The sequence below is a fragment of the Lissotriton helveticus genome, chromosome 12 (genome assembly GCF_964261635.1).
Source record: "Lissotriton helveticus chromosome 12, aLisHel1.1, whole genome shotgun sequence".
NCBI classification, from domain to species: Eukaryota; Metazoa; Chordata; class Amphibia; order Caudata; family Salamandridae; genus Lissotriton; species Lissotriton helveticus.
The window spans coordinates 779,020,453-779,035,890 of record NC_136073.1 but is presented as its reverse complement, the minus strand read 5'-3'; the positions used below and the strand labels follow the sequence as shown (position 1 = coordinate 779,035,890).

At 46.3% G+C, this 15,438-nt stretch overlaps 1 protein-coding gene across 1 annotated transcript; it reads left to right on the top strand.

Moving 5' to 3' along the window:
• Positions 1-896: 896 nt before the first annotated feature.
• LOC144798304 (protein S100-P-like) lies at positions 897-14,466 on the top strand. The gene is made up of 3 exons (XM_078669105.1): positions 897-1,048; positions 7,055-7,201; positions 14,293-14,466. The coding sequence occupies exons 2-3, from the start codon at positions 7,070-7,072 to the stop codon at positions 14,428-14,430; spliced, it is 270 nt and encodes an 89-aa protein (XP_078525231.1). The 5' UTR covers positions 897-1,048; positions 7,055-7,069; the 3' UTR covers positions 14,431-14,466.
• The last annotated feature ends 972 nt before the right edge of the window (positions 14,467-15,438 follow it).

Sequence of the window (15,438 nt, the reverse complement as noted above, 5' to 3'; positions counted from 1 at the left end):
CCTGCCAACTAGAGACCCCGGTTCTAACACATTTCTTTAGCAAGCATCTATGAGATATAGTTGTTGGAAAAACAATAAAAGGTCCCGAAGGACAACCAATTCTCCTGTGTGTGTATTAAGGCGTAGACAGGAAATCCCGGTGCTCCCGAGTTTCCAGGTCCAGAGTCTGTGCCTCATCCAGTCCAGGACTATTCTCTGCACTCTGAGATGTGTAGTCTCTCTATTCTAATGGGATACACGGGACCACAAGTCCCACAATGCACAGTACAAACAGGAACTAGGTGAGTTAAGCATGGAAACGGGAACTGGGGAGCCCTGGAAATACTCCTACTTGTGTCAAGGTGGTGACTGATGATAAACTGAACAGGCCTCCTCAAGCCTGAAACAAAGGGAGGAAACGTCGATGAAAGTGATGCCTCCAGGGCTGTAGTTTTTATGTATGTCTCAATATCCAGAGGGAAAAAATATTATTAATTATGGACTTTAGTGAACTAAAAGGCCTTTCCTGGAGAAAAAAAACTTACTTCTGAGAGTCTGGTGTTTGCTCTGAGTAGGCCTCAACCAGGCCTTGAGACTGGAGGCCGAAGAATCGGCTTCGTGGTTTCTTATATTTTTTTTTAATGGGTCGCTTCAAATCAGTTGAAGTTAAACTGGATCTCACTGAGATATAAAATTGGCCCGGGCACCAAAATAAAAGTGCCCCCATTTACGAAATAAGTAGATAAAAAAGTGGCACATATTATGTGCAAACTTGGGCAGTTTTCAGAGTATAAAAAAGAGACGCTGTGTTGGCGTTTTGCAATTTAGGGCGGCTGCATGGATTTGATGTTGCTGCTGAGAATGCGTGTTTTAAAATTAGAGCCAATAGATCATTCTATAGGGCGGCCCATAACCGCCCTTTGAGTGAGTCCGACCCGGTGTGAAGCAGCCTGATGGCGGCCTCACCTGGAGTAAAGGGGCGGGGCCGGGGCCTTTAAAGAGGCCGGTGAGAGGGGCGTCTGCTCGCGTCTCTCGTCCAGGATCCTGTGTTCACCGCCTGAGGCTCGCGGTAAGGGGCTCGGAGACGGGGTTTGTGGCTTGTTCTGGGTGACACCCCTGGTGTGTGGTCTGATCTGGGTGACAGGCGTGATTCTCCTCGGTATGCGTGGTTTGTTGCTTTTTCTGGGTGACACCCCTGAGGTGTGTGTGGCCTGATCTGGGTGACACAGGCGTGATTCTCCGCTGTGTGCGGGGTTTGTGGTCTGCTCTGGGTGACACCCCTGAGGTGTGTGTGGTCTGATCGGGGTGACACAGGCGTGATTCTCCGCGGTATGCGTGGTTTGTTGTCTGTTCTGCGGGACTTAAGGCGCTGCTCCGAGGCTCAACGAGTGTTTTAAGGATCACGTTTCAGACGCACCCCTGATACATTGTCAGCCGCTTAGATTCCGAGGCCCAGGGGTGATCAGCTGCTCCGGTACAGGCCTCGTCTCTCTGCCCTTTTGGGGTTGGGGCCCTGGCATGGGATACACTTGGTGTCGTCCTCGAGCCTGGAGCGGGAGACCCTGTCGTCCACTGGATACTGGCAGCTTTCCTTGATAGGCCTAGAGCGGTCTCGAGATGGGCAGGTCAAAGTTGTCATTCAAACTAAATGACCAGTAATGAGAAGTCAATTCTATAAGTAAAGACCAGGCACTTGAGTGCCTCCTGTGAGGGTGGGGCCATGCTTGGCAAGGTCCACCTTGTGTCATGTGCATCAGCCCGTCGTGGTGTTGTGTAGAGCATTCTGGGTCTTGTAGTTTTTACTTACTATGCCCGAGTATAACTAATTATGGACGGAATGGAGAGCTTTTGAATTTCCTACGTCCAAACTGTGTCGTATGCTGTCCCGTCCACATACTTATTACACATTTTGATACTTTGGGTACATATTTTATGGGCTGTGACAGAATGCAAACCACCGGAGTGGGACAGCTGCATATGCGTGCATCAGAAAGCCTGGCCGCTATGAAATGACCATGACTGAGTGTAGCTTACAATAAAAATAAAGTTGACCGCTTTGCATGGGTGCAATTTAAGGCCTCATCGGTCAGGAACTTGATAGAATTAATATATTCATCCGTCCAATTTAGCATATAATTGCTATATTCCACAGGTGCATGCATGACTGGCTGCTCCAGTTCAGGAGTCTTTTTGCATTTTCGACTGTAAGCTGGGTTGAATGACTGAATCAACAAGAGGACTAGTCTCAGAATGAACAAAAACCCTGGACTGTCACATGGACCGCTTGGAAGGTCACTTGGTGTAACTCGCTCCGGTGGTATTTGGCTAGAACGGAACAGCGGAACGTCTTCAAACCACATGTTCTCTTGTGGTATCTGCATCTCGGAGAGCTTGAGGGTGACACTGCTCAACTCTGAAAAGAATAAGACCTGAGGCAAAAAGCTTCTCTCAGAACCTCCCTGCCTAATGTAAGGGTTGCTAAATACCAAGGCTGTCTTGATTTCCCCCCCCCCCCATGCCTCTTGTATCCACAATCATGCACTGCTTGCCTCTTAAGCTCTCTTGATCTTTTTAAACCCTTCTTTCTCACTTTCAGTTTTTACCCCCTGTATTTACCTTCCTTTTCAGGGTCTCGCATGCATCTCACTTGAAGACACTATAGCTTATAAGGGCTTGGAGCCCGCCCAGTACTGGTCATTTGTTGGCTTCAGTGTCACTTCTTGTTTGCTGCCTCCTAATTGGACAGCCCAGGCAAGCACCGCTTCCTGTTTTCTTCTAGTGAGAAGTGTTGGACCTGGCACCATTGGTGTACGTCTCCCTTCCATTTTTTTGTTTTTTTTTTTTTTGCTGTTGCCTCATGTTTTTCTGGTGTTAGATGCTTTGGGCACTGTGCCACTGCTGTCCAGTGCCACAGTGCGAGTGCTCCCTACTGTAAATTGATGTATTGATTAGTGATTCCATGATTTGATATTTGGTTTACTTGTCAGACCCTAGTACAGTACACTGAGTGTGCCCAGGGCGTGTAAATCTAAATGCTGCTAGTGGACTTGCAGCACTGGTTGTGCCACCCACAGATGCAGCCTCGTAAAATGTGTCTGAGGTCTGCCATTGCAGAGCCTGCGTGCAGTCTGGTACTGTCATGTTGACTGGGCAAGTGCACCCACTTGCCACTCCCTAAACCTTCCCTTGTCTTATTAGTCACCCCTATGGGAGGCCCAAGGGCATGGTGCTTTGTAAGTATAAGGTAGGCCAAGCCCTGATGTGTGTGGCGTGTCCTAATAGTGAATTACAGCCATTTTCGTTTTTCACTATTGCAAGGCTACCTGTTCCCCATAGGATAGAATGGGCTGCTGGATTGTTACATGTTTATAATCCTAGCAGACCCTGAGAACGTGGTAGACATTTGAGTTTAGTATGCCTGGACTCAGAATAATAAAATGCATCTTTTAGCAAAGATTATTTTAATAATCTGTGTTTGCAATTACCACTTTTAGAAAGTAGGTATTTGCTTGCCTATCCATTTGAGCCAGTCTCTGCTAGGTTGTTGATTCGTTTGTGTGACAGGACTGGGGAATTCCAGGAGACAGGCTAGGGCTGCCCGGTGGTGAATAGGGAGATCCCCATCCAAGATGGGAGGGAGGAGTTGCACCTGGGACTTGAATAGGGCTGGGCCTTCCCTCTACAATGCTGGCTCATGTGGTGTGCCTGATGTCTCTGCCCTGTACACTGAAAGAAAAGGAAGACTGTCACCAAAGTGCTCCTGGCCTGTACTTGCCTTCCTCAATGCTGGCTCCACCTCCTGTGGGGCGTCTGATGTGCCTGCCCTGTGCTGTGTAAGGAAAGGAGTAGTCTGGTTAGCAGAGTGCTTCAGAACTGGCTTGAACTGGGCACAGTCCCCTCTCCCCTCAGAACAAAGGATTTGGGGGTATAAGTATTGGGACCCTGAGCCCATGAAATTAGATCACTCCTGGAACTGACGAGATGAACCTCTGCTGAGGAGAAGGAACTTGTAAAAACTGAGGAGAGACTATTCCCAAGCTGAAGTATTGCTTGGGGGATTTGCCTGAAGTGCTTGCCTGGCTGCCTAGAGAGGAGAAAGGACTTTGTGGATTTTACTTTTGCTTTCCAACTTGTGCTAAAAAGATCTCCAAGGGCTTGAAAGAGAGCTTGCCCCCTGACCAAAATCCCAGGACCAGTGGAATTAACAAGCCTTTGTGAATTGCTACTATTGCAGTGACTACAAAGGCAGGGAGCTGTGACCGACTGGCCTGGTATCCTGTTGGCACCGCACTGAGCAACGTCCGCCTCGAACAACGCAAGCTCTGCGCTCACCGACTCTCTCAATGCTGTCAATGAGCCGTAGCCTGCACCACAACTGGAAGGACACTGCAACACCTTGCTACACTGAATCGAACTGGTCTGACCGACACAGTCACTGCTGCTGACTTCAAGTCCTGTGACCGCATCGGAGTTGGGCACCGCCTCGCACACTTCACGACGCACCGCCCGACTTGCACCGTTGTCCAGACTGACCGACGCCAGCTCCCGAACTCCGGCTCGAACGCCGCACCGTAAAGCTGGAAGCACTGCAACGAGCATTGTCCGCCCCAAACAACGCAAGCTCTGAGCTCACCGATGCAGTCAACGAGCTGTAGCCTGCACCACGACGGGAAGAGGCACCGTGACCTGCAACGTTTTTCCTGCACCGCGACTATCACCGGAACCGGCTCGTACATCCGTGCCGGCCGCCCCAAAGGAAAAGGTACTGTGTTTGAGTCTGTCGACATTTGAGTGGGCCTGGACTGCCACGGTCCGCTGGATTTGTTAGTGTTCTGTCAGCACGCTGTAGCATGACCACGCTACCGAATCGCACAGAACTTTGATTTACGCCGTTTTAACCAGAACTCTTGAAATTTGATAGTACAGTGGATTCTTATTGTCGTTTATTGGTCTTGTAGTAACTCTATATGAAGTATAACATTTTTGATACAAAACCTTGTGTTGTGTCCATTTGTAGTGTTGTCACTGGGTTACTGTATGTGGTCCCAAATGCTTAACTTACATCGCCTTTGAACTAGCCTTGACTGTTCGCGCCACGCTGCCTAGAGGGTGAGCAGGGCTTATTTTAAGAGGATAATTTCTTTGCCCTGACTAGAGGAGAGGGTCCCTGCTTGGCACAAGTACCTACCTGTGCCAACCAGAGACCCCCCCCCCCCCCAATTCTAACAAGAAGCGTGTGCTTAGTCTCGCCCTACTGCTCAAGCTGTGATTCAGGTCCTCCCCTTTTTGTGTTCCTTCTTCCCCTCCCACTCAGCAATTCTGTTCTCTCCCCCCTCCCCCATAGTCCGTGCTTGTTTACGAGGTATTCGCCTCTCATTGGTTTTCGTATCCTGTCTTCTCTACGATGGCTTCCCATCTAGGCAAGATCTATTTACAAAACTGCTTGCATCACTCAGAGCCTTGCACACTTTCTCCCCTCATTACCTGGTGAATAAACTGAAAATGTCTGGAGGCTCGAGTCCTTCTCAGAATGTGGAAAATTTCTGCTTGAGCCCACCCCTCCTTCAAAAGGGAAAGATCGATGGCTCAATCGTTCTCAGGTAATGTAGTGAGAAGCTGGAACTCGCTTCCTCCAGTGCTCCGTGCCACCACCTCTAGCTGGATCTTCAAAGCTGACCTCCAATCTCTTCTGTTCCAAAGACACTTTCAGAACTAATACCTTCATTCTCAGACCCCTCTAGGAAGTTTGTTCATCATTGTACATTTTTAATATTTTCTTGTACATTCTTCACCCTTGCTTGATGTGTTTGATATTGTGTTCTTGCCTTATATGGTTTTACCCTACCTCTTCTAGTCTCCTGTTTGTTTATGTAACGTTCTATTTTGTATCGTAACTGATTCTATTGTACAGCGCTTTCACACCTTCGGGTAAAGTACGCGCTACATAAAAATGCATTAAATAGAATAAAAATCCTTTTCAGAGTTCCTAACGTCCATCTCTGTGGCAGGGAGAATAAAAAAAGTCCCTTCTGTGAGCACTTTTGTGTACGTTTCTCAAATATGCTGTACTTTTGAACCATCATTTTCCTCCGTGGTGCCGCTTCCCCTTCCCCACTCCCCCCCCCCCCCCCCCCCGACTCTTTATGATCCTTTGGAACCTGCTATTATTTCTGATCACACTCCAGGCTGATGTCTCCTCCCGTCTAAAGTTGAACAATCGGTCCTGTGTGTAGATGTGAGCTCTTTTATGTCTCAAAGAAGGATCTCTGCTGTTGTCTAAATGAGATTTTATTGATCTGTTTGTGTTCCATCATACTGCAGATCTCCAGTCTTCTCAAAATGTGGCTTGTGAGTAGGCTCAGATTTACAAATTTCTTCAAATAGATTGGAAGCGTGCTTAAAACCATGGGCAACGCCCACGGGTCCCAGAGGCTAGTCCCATTTGCTTTGCCAATGCTTTTTTCTCTCTATCTGGGTCATAGTCGGATAATAAACAGAAGTCCTAGTCCATCAAAAATGTGCTGGTGGGTAGGGTCGGACTGGAAACCTGAAGCCGACCAGGCCCATTTTGTCAGACCAGTCCAAATCAGTGGCGTAACTAAAGCCCCCATGGTGGGGGTTGGGGGGGGGCGCAAGCTTCATGGGGTCCCCTCAGCAAAAGAGGGGGATAGGTGGGAGGGGGCCCCCTTAAGTTTAGTTACACACTGGAAATACCATGCATAGCGCATAAGCCTAACCACTACCAGGTGATATGGGGGGTGGGGGTTTCCCCCCCAAGAACATGTGTGGGAAAATGGTGCATTTACAACACTTTTCATAACCTATTCTCTTGCATTGGCTTTTAAAGAACAATAAATGATTACCTTGCAGTGCCCCAGGATACCCAGTCGTACCCGCAGACATTCTTATGGTGAACACAAAAAATGAAATGTCCTCCATGAAACACGAATTTAAATGCAACTTAAGTGCACACAGACTCTTAGGCAAAGCCAAGAAGCTAGAGTGAGAGGCTCGATCATTTTAAAGCTGTTAATATTTTGGAACAAGACTGAGGGTTTGTGTACTTGCTTTACAGATCGAAACAGTCAAGATGCATCTGGAAGAGCTGTGTGGGGCTATGATCCAGACATTCAAGAAATACTCTGGAGCTGATGGTAAGGATGGAGAGCTGAACCAGGAGGAGCTGTCCAAGCTTCTGAAGGAAGAGTTCCCAGGTCTATCTGTGAGTACAACCTAACACCTATGTTTATCTCTGAATATACACCTATTGAATGTTTGCCCGTGGTTTCAAAGAGTGTAATTTACAGAAAAGGTCTTGCTGAGAATTATTTACCATAATTCAGTGCTGAATTTATTTGCAGGATATTTAATTTCACAAAAAATGTTAAATGCAGATATTGTCATGCTTTCACAATCTTATTGCTGTTTTAGAACATTTATTACCATACCGGACAAGCCTCCCCATGCAGGCCCATCCCCGATGCAAACACTTACCAATGAATCCTCCCTTGTGTGTGAGAAACTATGTTGACCAAAAAAGTCCCTGGAAGCAAAAATGTACTGTCCCACATTGCACACTATATATATTTGTCTTGTTAAACTTATGTGACTGTACTAAAACACGTTTTAAATTGCTTGTTGAATGCTCTCTGCATTTTTCTGATTTATAATAATTTGTTGGTAATATTTATATTATCCCCAAACAAAACCCACCTGCCCAAAACATTGAGTTGCCTGCGGTGTCGGTCAAACATGAATTAAAAAAAACGGAGGCTTTAAATGTTTCTGTTAAAAATGGGTCTCTAGTTGGCAGAGGTGGGTACCTTTGTCCAAATAGGGGCCCTTCTTCCTAGTCCGTCTAAGGGAGTTGCACTCCTAAAATAACCCCTGCTCACCCCCTTGGTAGCTTGGCATGAGTGGTCCGGCTTATCTTTGAGGCAGTGTATATAGCATTTGCACATAACCAACAGTAATAGTGTAAGCACTACCAAAGGACACCACACCAGTTTAGAAAAATATCCAATATTTTTATATACTTAAGACAAGACAAACAATAGAAATCCACAATACACTACTTGGAAATCTTCAGTTACCAAAATAGCCTTCAACTTCAAGGTACTGTATTTCAAGGTTATCACAGCATCCTGAACAAACTAACAGTTCTGGCTGACCGCAGCATCGCAGGCCAACTACGGTGTCGGAAAGACCCGCAAAACAGTACCTTTAGAAATGCAGGGCGTCGGCGGCCTCTCGTTGAGCTCTGAAAGCACGGCGTCTGTTCCGGAGTAACAGGCCCTTGAAGTCACACGCATTGCAGATCAAACTCCTCATGGCTGAAGTCAGGAGAGCTGGGGTTGGCAGGCTTTGGTGCTGCAGTGCAAAGTGCGGCATGTGATGCCCTCAGATCATGGTGCGAGCAGCAGCTTGGTGGTGGCATCAGATGGTGTCATTGGTGCAAAGTGAAAGTGTGCGATTTACAGTGCTGGCTGGTCACAGTGCAGGTGTCGTCACAGCTGAAGTGCTGTCGTCCGCTGACTAACTGGAGTCGATGGTGCCAGTAGGTAAAGGCTGCAGTACAGGATGAGGATGGTGTCGTGTAACTTACGAGCGGTGCCCTCTAACCACAGTGCAATCAGTGGTGTTTATTTCAGCGTGCAGCGGTGTCTGGGATACCAAGGCGGCGGGGTGAAGCGAGGTGGTGCAAAGAGCAGTGCCCACAGGTCTGTGCAAGCAGCGGCTCGGTGGCGGCGTCAGAGGGCTTTGTCAGTGAGACTAGCGTCGCGGTTCCGTAAGGACATGGAGTTGGCAGCGGTGTCATAGATTCCGTCTGGTTGCTTTTTCTTCTGTTGCAGCACAAAGCACACAGTCCCCAGTGCTGATGGCAGAAGAACTGAAGTCTTTGCTGTTCCTGAGACTTCTTGAACAGGGGCAAGCTCTACTTCAAGCCCTTGGAGATACTCCAAGAAAGAAGTTGCAGAAAGTTCAGTTCAGTCCTTTCACTGCCCAAGGCAGAAGCAGCCACTGCAGGCCAACACAGCAAACCACCCCGCAAAGTGGTAGATCCTCCTCACTGCTTCTCCAGCACTTCTGTGCTGTCTTATTGGTCCAAAATTCTTTCCCAATTTAGGGGTTTGGGACCCACTTTTTATACCCCTAAATCCTTTGTCCTCTCAGCAGGGCGTGTCTGTGACCAGCAGAACCAGTACTGTCCTCCTGCCAAGAAACGGAGAGATGGAGACTGCATTGCCAGAGGCAGGCAGGGCCTATTCAGGTACATGGGAAATCTCCTCTCACCACTCTAGATGCAGACCGGGCCTATTTTGGTGCTTGTGAACTCCTCCTACTACTCTGAATGCAGTCTATTCAGGCCAGCCCTGACTCATTTAGGAGACACATCACCCCCCCCCCCCCACCACCCCTGGTAGCCATTTGAGAGAAAGCACCTCCCCCAACCCCTGTCACTCCAAAGCCAGACAGTCCATACACATCATAGCAGAGGCACACAGGATGGTTAAGCAAGAAAAGACCTACTTTTAAAAGCGGTATTTTTAAACACCGAATGTAAAACTCACCTTTGCATCTTCAGATTCTGAGTTCAGGCAGACTACACTTTATTTTCTATCTGACGAAATTGGCAGTATTTCACTATCGGGACATACCACACACATCAGGGCATGTCCTACCTTTCACATACCCTGCCCACAGGGGTACCTTGGACCTTAGGGGTGACTTGCATGCAAGGGTTGGGCCTGGCAAGTGGGTGCACTTGCCAAGTCGACATGGCAGTTACAAACTGCGTGCAGACTCTGCAGTGGCAGGTCTGAGTTACCTTTTCAGGGCTACTCGTGTGGGTGGCACAATCCGTGCTGCAGCCCACTAGTAGCATTTGATTTACAGGCCCTGACACTCGGTTCACTTTACTAGGGACTGACCAGTAAATCAAATATGCCAATCGTGGAAACACCAATCCATAACACAATTTGCAACAGGAGCACTTTAACACTGATCCACAGTGAGTGTGCAGAGACACTATGCCAGCAAAAGCAGAGTCCAAATCAGTAGATCAGAAAGCAAATTCTCAGGATAATCACGCCAAAAGATGCCAAGTCTCTCACTTTCTAAAGCGACACTCAGTCAATTCTAATGTAAAAAATGTATACAGAGTAACAAGTAATGTCCCAATATAGCTGTGAAGTAGGATCTGCTTCTTATGGTTACCCTCCACTTTTTGCTAAATGTGATCCTGTTTCTGACTGTGACCCAGCTAATCTGTACCCAAGTTTATCTGCTTTCTACCTAACCTGTAATGTTAGACACTTTGGTAGCCACCAGATTGGATACTGGGGTACCCTTGTCAGTCTATAGTATATTGTACAAATGCACCCAGGACATAGGTACCCCAGAGGCCTCCCATGGGCTGAAGCATGTATTATGCCACCCATGAGGCCATGCAAAATGGAACCTACAGGCCTGCCATTTCAGGCTGTGTAAGTTGGTGCATGTATCACTTAAGATTTAGGTTTACTATATCTAAGGGCCACTGCACTTAAAACCTAGAAGTCCCCACTATAGCAGGCCTTAACAACCCTGAAGGCAGGGTGCTTAGCTCCAAGTGAGAGGGTGCCACTGCATAAGCAGGACACCCCTGCAGCCTACGCCGTGTATTCTCCCAGTTGTCAGGGCCTCAACCATTTACAGCACTCCAGCTCTCCTTCGAAGTCCTCCATTGGATTCAACAGCAGTTTCCGACACCACTGCAGACCTATGCGCCCAGCTTCCCTGGGATAGGTAACTTGGGTACCTCTGTATCCACGGGTGGGGTGGCTCTCCAACATCCTAACTTCCCGGGGTTTCTTCAGAGTCCACTGGGATGGGTCCTTAAACTCAAACACCAACCACAACTCTCCCATAAAATTGTACGGAGCACGCAGTCGTGTTCCCACACTGCACCCTGTCCTCAGTGGGGTCCCTACTTGCTTACCGTGTGTAGTTTCTTGAGGTCCCAGTGATTCTACATCCTCTAGACACTGCCATGACTCGCGTCATCGTTCTTCTACTATTTCAGTATGTGGTTTGATCTCCCCTTGGAGCCCACTGTGTATTAGTACTATTTTCTATTGTTTCTGTGCTACAGTATTGTGTGCTTTGTGATTATCTTCGTGTAGAAGATATTTTTTCGTACTAGTGTTATATTAATATTTATATATTTGTATAACTACTGTGTGGTTCTCTTTTCATTTAACCAATACTATAAGGTTGCATTCTGGTAAAAAAGATGCTTAACGTTCCTTCAAGATTAAGCCAAAAGGCTGCTCTCCACAGCTACCACTTGAATCGCTTTCAAAGGTTATCTTTTGACCTCTTAAATCACTAAGGGTTGTTTGGACCGGTAGAGGATACACACTTTAATTAGTTGACCGCATATACCAGGTTTCTTCTCACAATAGCCATTGGGGAAAGGGGGCTGGGGAGGAGGGTTCAGGTTACATTGATAAAACTCTACCTTCAGCCTTGTGTTTTGTAAATGTCACCAGAACTGCTTGATGTGCAATATGGGCCTATATTGCCAGTTAGTCGTGTATTCTCTCATATTGTAGGGCCTATTAGACCATGTATACCTAGACCTTCACAATGCTGCTTGCAATTTGCACCTTAGCAGGTGCTTTCTGAGTGCCTATTCATGTCTCTGGTTGGGTGCTGGCTTGACAATGTCATGCCAGTTCGGTTATCATCTATCAGTACTTTCTAATCTAGCGAGATGGATTGTCTATGTAAACTTAAAGCTTTAAGGGCTGATGGATTTAGAACCAAGTACAGGATAATCATTATATAGACACTAGTACTGAAGTCCTCTCTTCCACCACTAACTTCCAACATTTGGCAATATTCCAGGCTTTTTAAAAATGTTATGAATAGTATCTCTTGTTGCTTCACTACAGTTAATGTTTGCATCCTAGCTGTGCAGAATGAGTGTCTCCTAGATGTGATATTTATTGTTTAGCTCTTACAGAAGGGATGCACAGCTGCTTAAATGGCAATCCTCAAGATGACCTCAGTAGGAGTGTTTGGAAAGCACTCGTGCTCTCTCCCTTAATAGAAAGCCTGAAGCTTGGGGTGGGAAGATGTTTAGAATACAATTCCAGAGTTCTAGCACTTGAGCCTTGAAGGCAGAGCACTTCTTCTGCCATGGTATTTGGACACCATCCAGTGTACCATACTTGCTTCAGACAAACACTTTGGTATAGTTTGAAAGTTTGTCTAGGGTTGTGTGTACTTTAACCACGTTTTAGGATTAACAATGTATTTGCCAAGGAGAGCTTGTGACCACAAATACTTTCTTCTGGGAGAAAGTCAGGAAGGGTCTTGCTTACGTTCATTAAATTTAAAATTCTACAGATACTGGAAGCTCGGTCACCCAAATGGCACCTTTCCAGTAGCCTTGCTGGAAACAAGGGGCAGGATTGGGCCTTCAGCCCGCATGAATGAAAGCACTTTTGTATCCCAAATCAAGGGGACAGTATGGGTTAATTTGAGCTATTTGCAAGAACCCACCTTCTATGAATGTTGATGGGTAAAGATGGCCAACGCACAAACTCCCATGACTGAGGTATAGGAACTTGTCTAGTACTTGACCAGCTTTCCTCTAAACTCGTCAAATAACTGATGGCTGAGCCAATGTTTAGCCCTTTGTGGTGGTTGCTAGCAGACTGTTCTATCTGAAGTACCTAAAATAGAACAGTCTCCTTTTATTACCCTGCCCTCCAAATATCTGCATTTTGTTTTTCTTCGCCTAGTTCATGTCTGGAGGAGGGCAGTGGTTGTCTGGTTGTTCTGAAGAAATATTAGAAGGCTTGCTCCCTAGTGTTGGTTTTAAAGTCTGAGATCCAACCCTTCCCGAGATCCAACCCTCCCCCCCCCCCCCCTTCCCCCTTCTTTTTAGCTCTTGGATTACGTGCAACATCCGGAACACCACATTTCCCTAGGTCCATATTTAGACTCCCTCTAGAAAGGGAGGAATGACATTCTAACCCGAATTTAACTTTTTTTAAAATTTTTATTTATTATTTTTTTTTTTAATGTAAGACGTTTATTGAGTACTGTCAAGGTTACACAGCGTCATGCCTACAACCCGGAGGCTGGCCGCTATTAGCGTAAATCAGCAGGTTGAGAAATGGGCATTCAATAATCGGCATATGTAGCATTGTATAGATAGCGCATCAACTCAATGACTAGCACAAACGTAATCTAGACATATCAGTTCGTCTTACATTTTCAAGTAACTTTAACATGTGCGATAACTCAGTCACTAAGAGGGAGAGGCATGTGCCCCGGTGTGATGGCCTGTCTACATTCACAGTCGGCATGAGACCTCACAGTATCTTTACACATCTCCACACCCTCCCACGTTCAAGGAGCATCAAAGCAAAGTTCCAGTATTCCAACCTTAATCCTCGGCATCTATTGGAGAGTCCGCTAGTAAATAGCAGTGCAGCGGGGCCCACACGTCAGTGGGTCTGGAAGTGGGAGGTAACAGTTCAGAGTAACCCGAATTTAACTTTCAGTTCAAACCTCATGCTCCCAAATTGAGGGCAGAAGGACTGACTGTTGGCTCAAGCAGTTCAAGGTAGGTGTAATTGCATGGAATGCAACACTCATCCCGTGCTTGAGGCTAAGAGCCCTTGCTGGATGAAGGCCATTGGACACCATGCTTGCTGTATGAGGTGTTGCAGAACAAGCAAACACTAGACCATTTCTGTTCTCCAGAATTTTCTGATCTGCATGTTAATTCTGCAGCTCTTTCTCTCTCGAATGACCCTGTAAATCCAGCCCTCTCTGCCTCGGTTTTTCATCTGAGACTGTTCTTCTTTAAGGCAGCAGGTGACCTATTCAGCAACCCTAAGGGTGGAGCTTTAGGCTTCACTGCATTGTAGGAAACCAGAAACTGTACTGCCCTGGGAAGGGATCTGTTAAAATCCATAGAACTTCCACTCGAAGGCTGTGTGCCTCACTTACCACAGTCTGCCATGATATAGGGATTGAGCAACCGGTACTACTGGATGTCTGTTTGTCTAGCCCATCTGGTCAAAAGTAATATCTAGGAAACACTGGTTTTCTGGTGAATTGTCTTATGAACAGTTTAACAAATGTATTGAGTGACTCATCTATGTATAGAATAATGCAAATATTGAGGGATGGGGGGGTGTTGGGAGGGAAGCTTCTCCAAATTTCCTTCCCAACGAGAAAGTAGAATGTCCTGAACATTTACTTCATTTTATAAAACCTTCTCTTGTTTGTGCCCTCTTCGTTCTACAGGCCTCTGGGAAAGACGAGGAAATGGCAAAAGAGGCGATGAAGATGATGGACTTGGATGGCGACCAGAAGGTTTCCTTCAGAGAGTTTGCCGTATTTTTAGCAACTCTGAGTATGCTAATGGAGGAATGTGAATCCTGATCTAAACTCATTTTCTCTGTTAATAAAAAAATAAGTATGGTATTTTGTTAGTTTATTCCTCTTTTCAGTAAGATGTCAGTCTTGGCAAGTGAGTGTCACATCGTTGATCGTTTAGGTGCGATATCCAGAATAGTTTCCTGCTTTCCTAGTCTGCATGAGTGTGGGAAATGGAGCAATACAAGGCTACATATTTAGGGTCCTTGAATGTACTATGTACTCTCCCGTTTTTGAATTAATGTTTGCAAAGGACTGCCAAGTAAGAACTGCATACCTTTTGACTTGGAAATAGTGTTCACTTAAATATCCATGTGAGAAGCACTCTACCTGGTCCCATTACTCCCCAACCCACACATAAATTCCAGACTGCTATGGGGTCAACTAGGAAATGTGTCTTAGGCTTATTGTATTGTCCTGTAATGCAATTATGTTAAAGATATACACTGGCACTCTGGAACATGCTTCGCAGAAGCATTCAATCCAGGTATCCCTACCGGAACTTGTGGATCCTTTACTGGATCTTAATGATACGCAGCTCTAATTCAGGATACTGTCCTTAATGCCTGTTTGAAGGAGCTCTTTGAATCACATGTACCTTACCCAGCACCTACCCATGCAGGACATGCTACATCCTTCCACCCAGACACTCTGAAGGAGCAAGGGATGTGAATCTAAGAACTTCAGTGGGGCTTCAGATGCTGTATGCATCCTACAATACTTCAAGTAAATCTGCTGGTGCATCTGATTCTGAAGAATCCACAGTGAACTGGTAATTGATTCTACTGCACTAGTGCATCCCTAAAACCATTTCAAACTGGTCTCCAGATTCTCAGTTGAATGAACCATCCCTGTTTCTGGATGTGGTCCAATTTCTCGTGCACATTACGGTTATTAGTAGCAAGTTTTGAAGCGTTAGTCCTATTTCTAAGTCTTAATCGTATATGGCTCTGTAAACCAGTTACGCCACATAGTGCCGTATGTTTAAGGAACTTAAACATGTGGTTCTTTTCA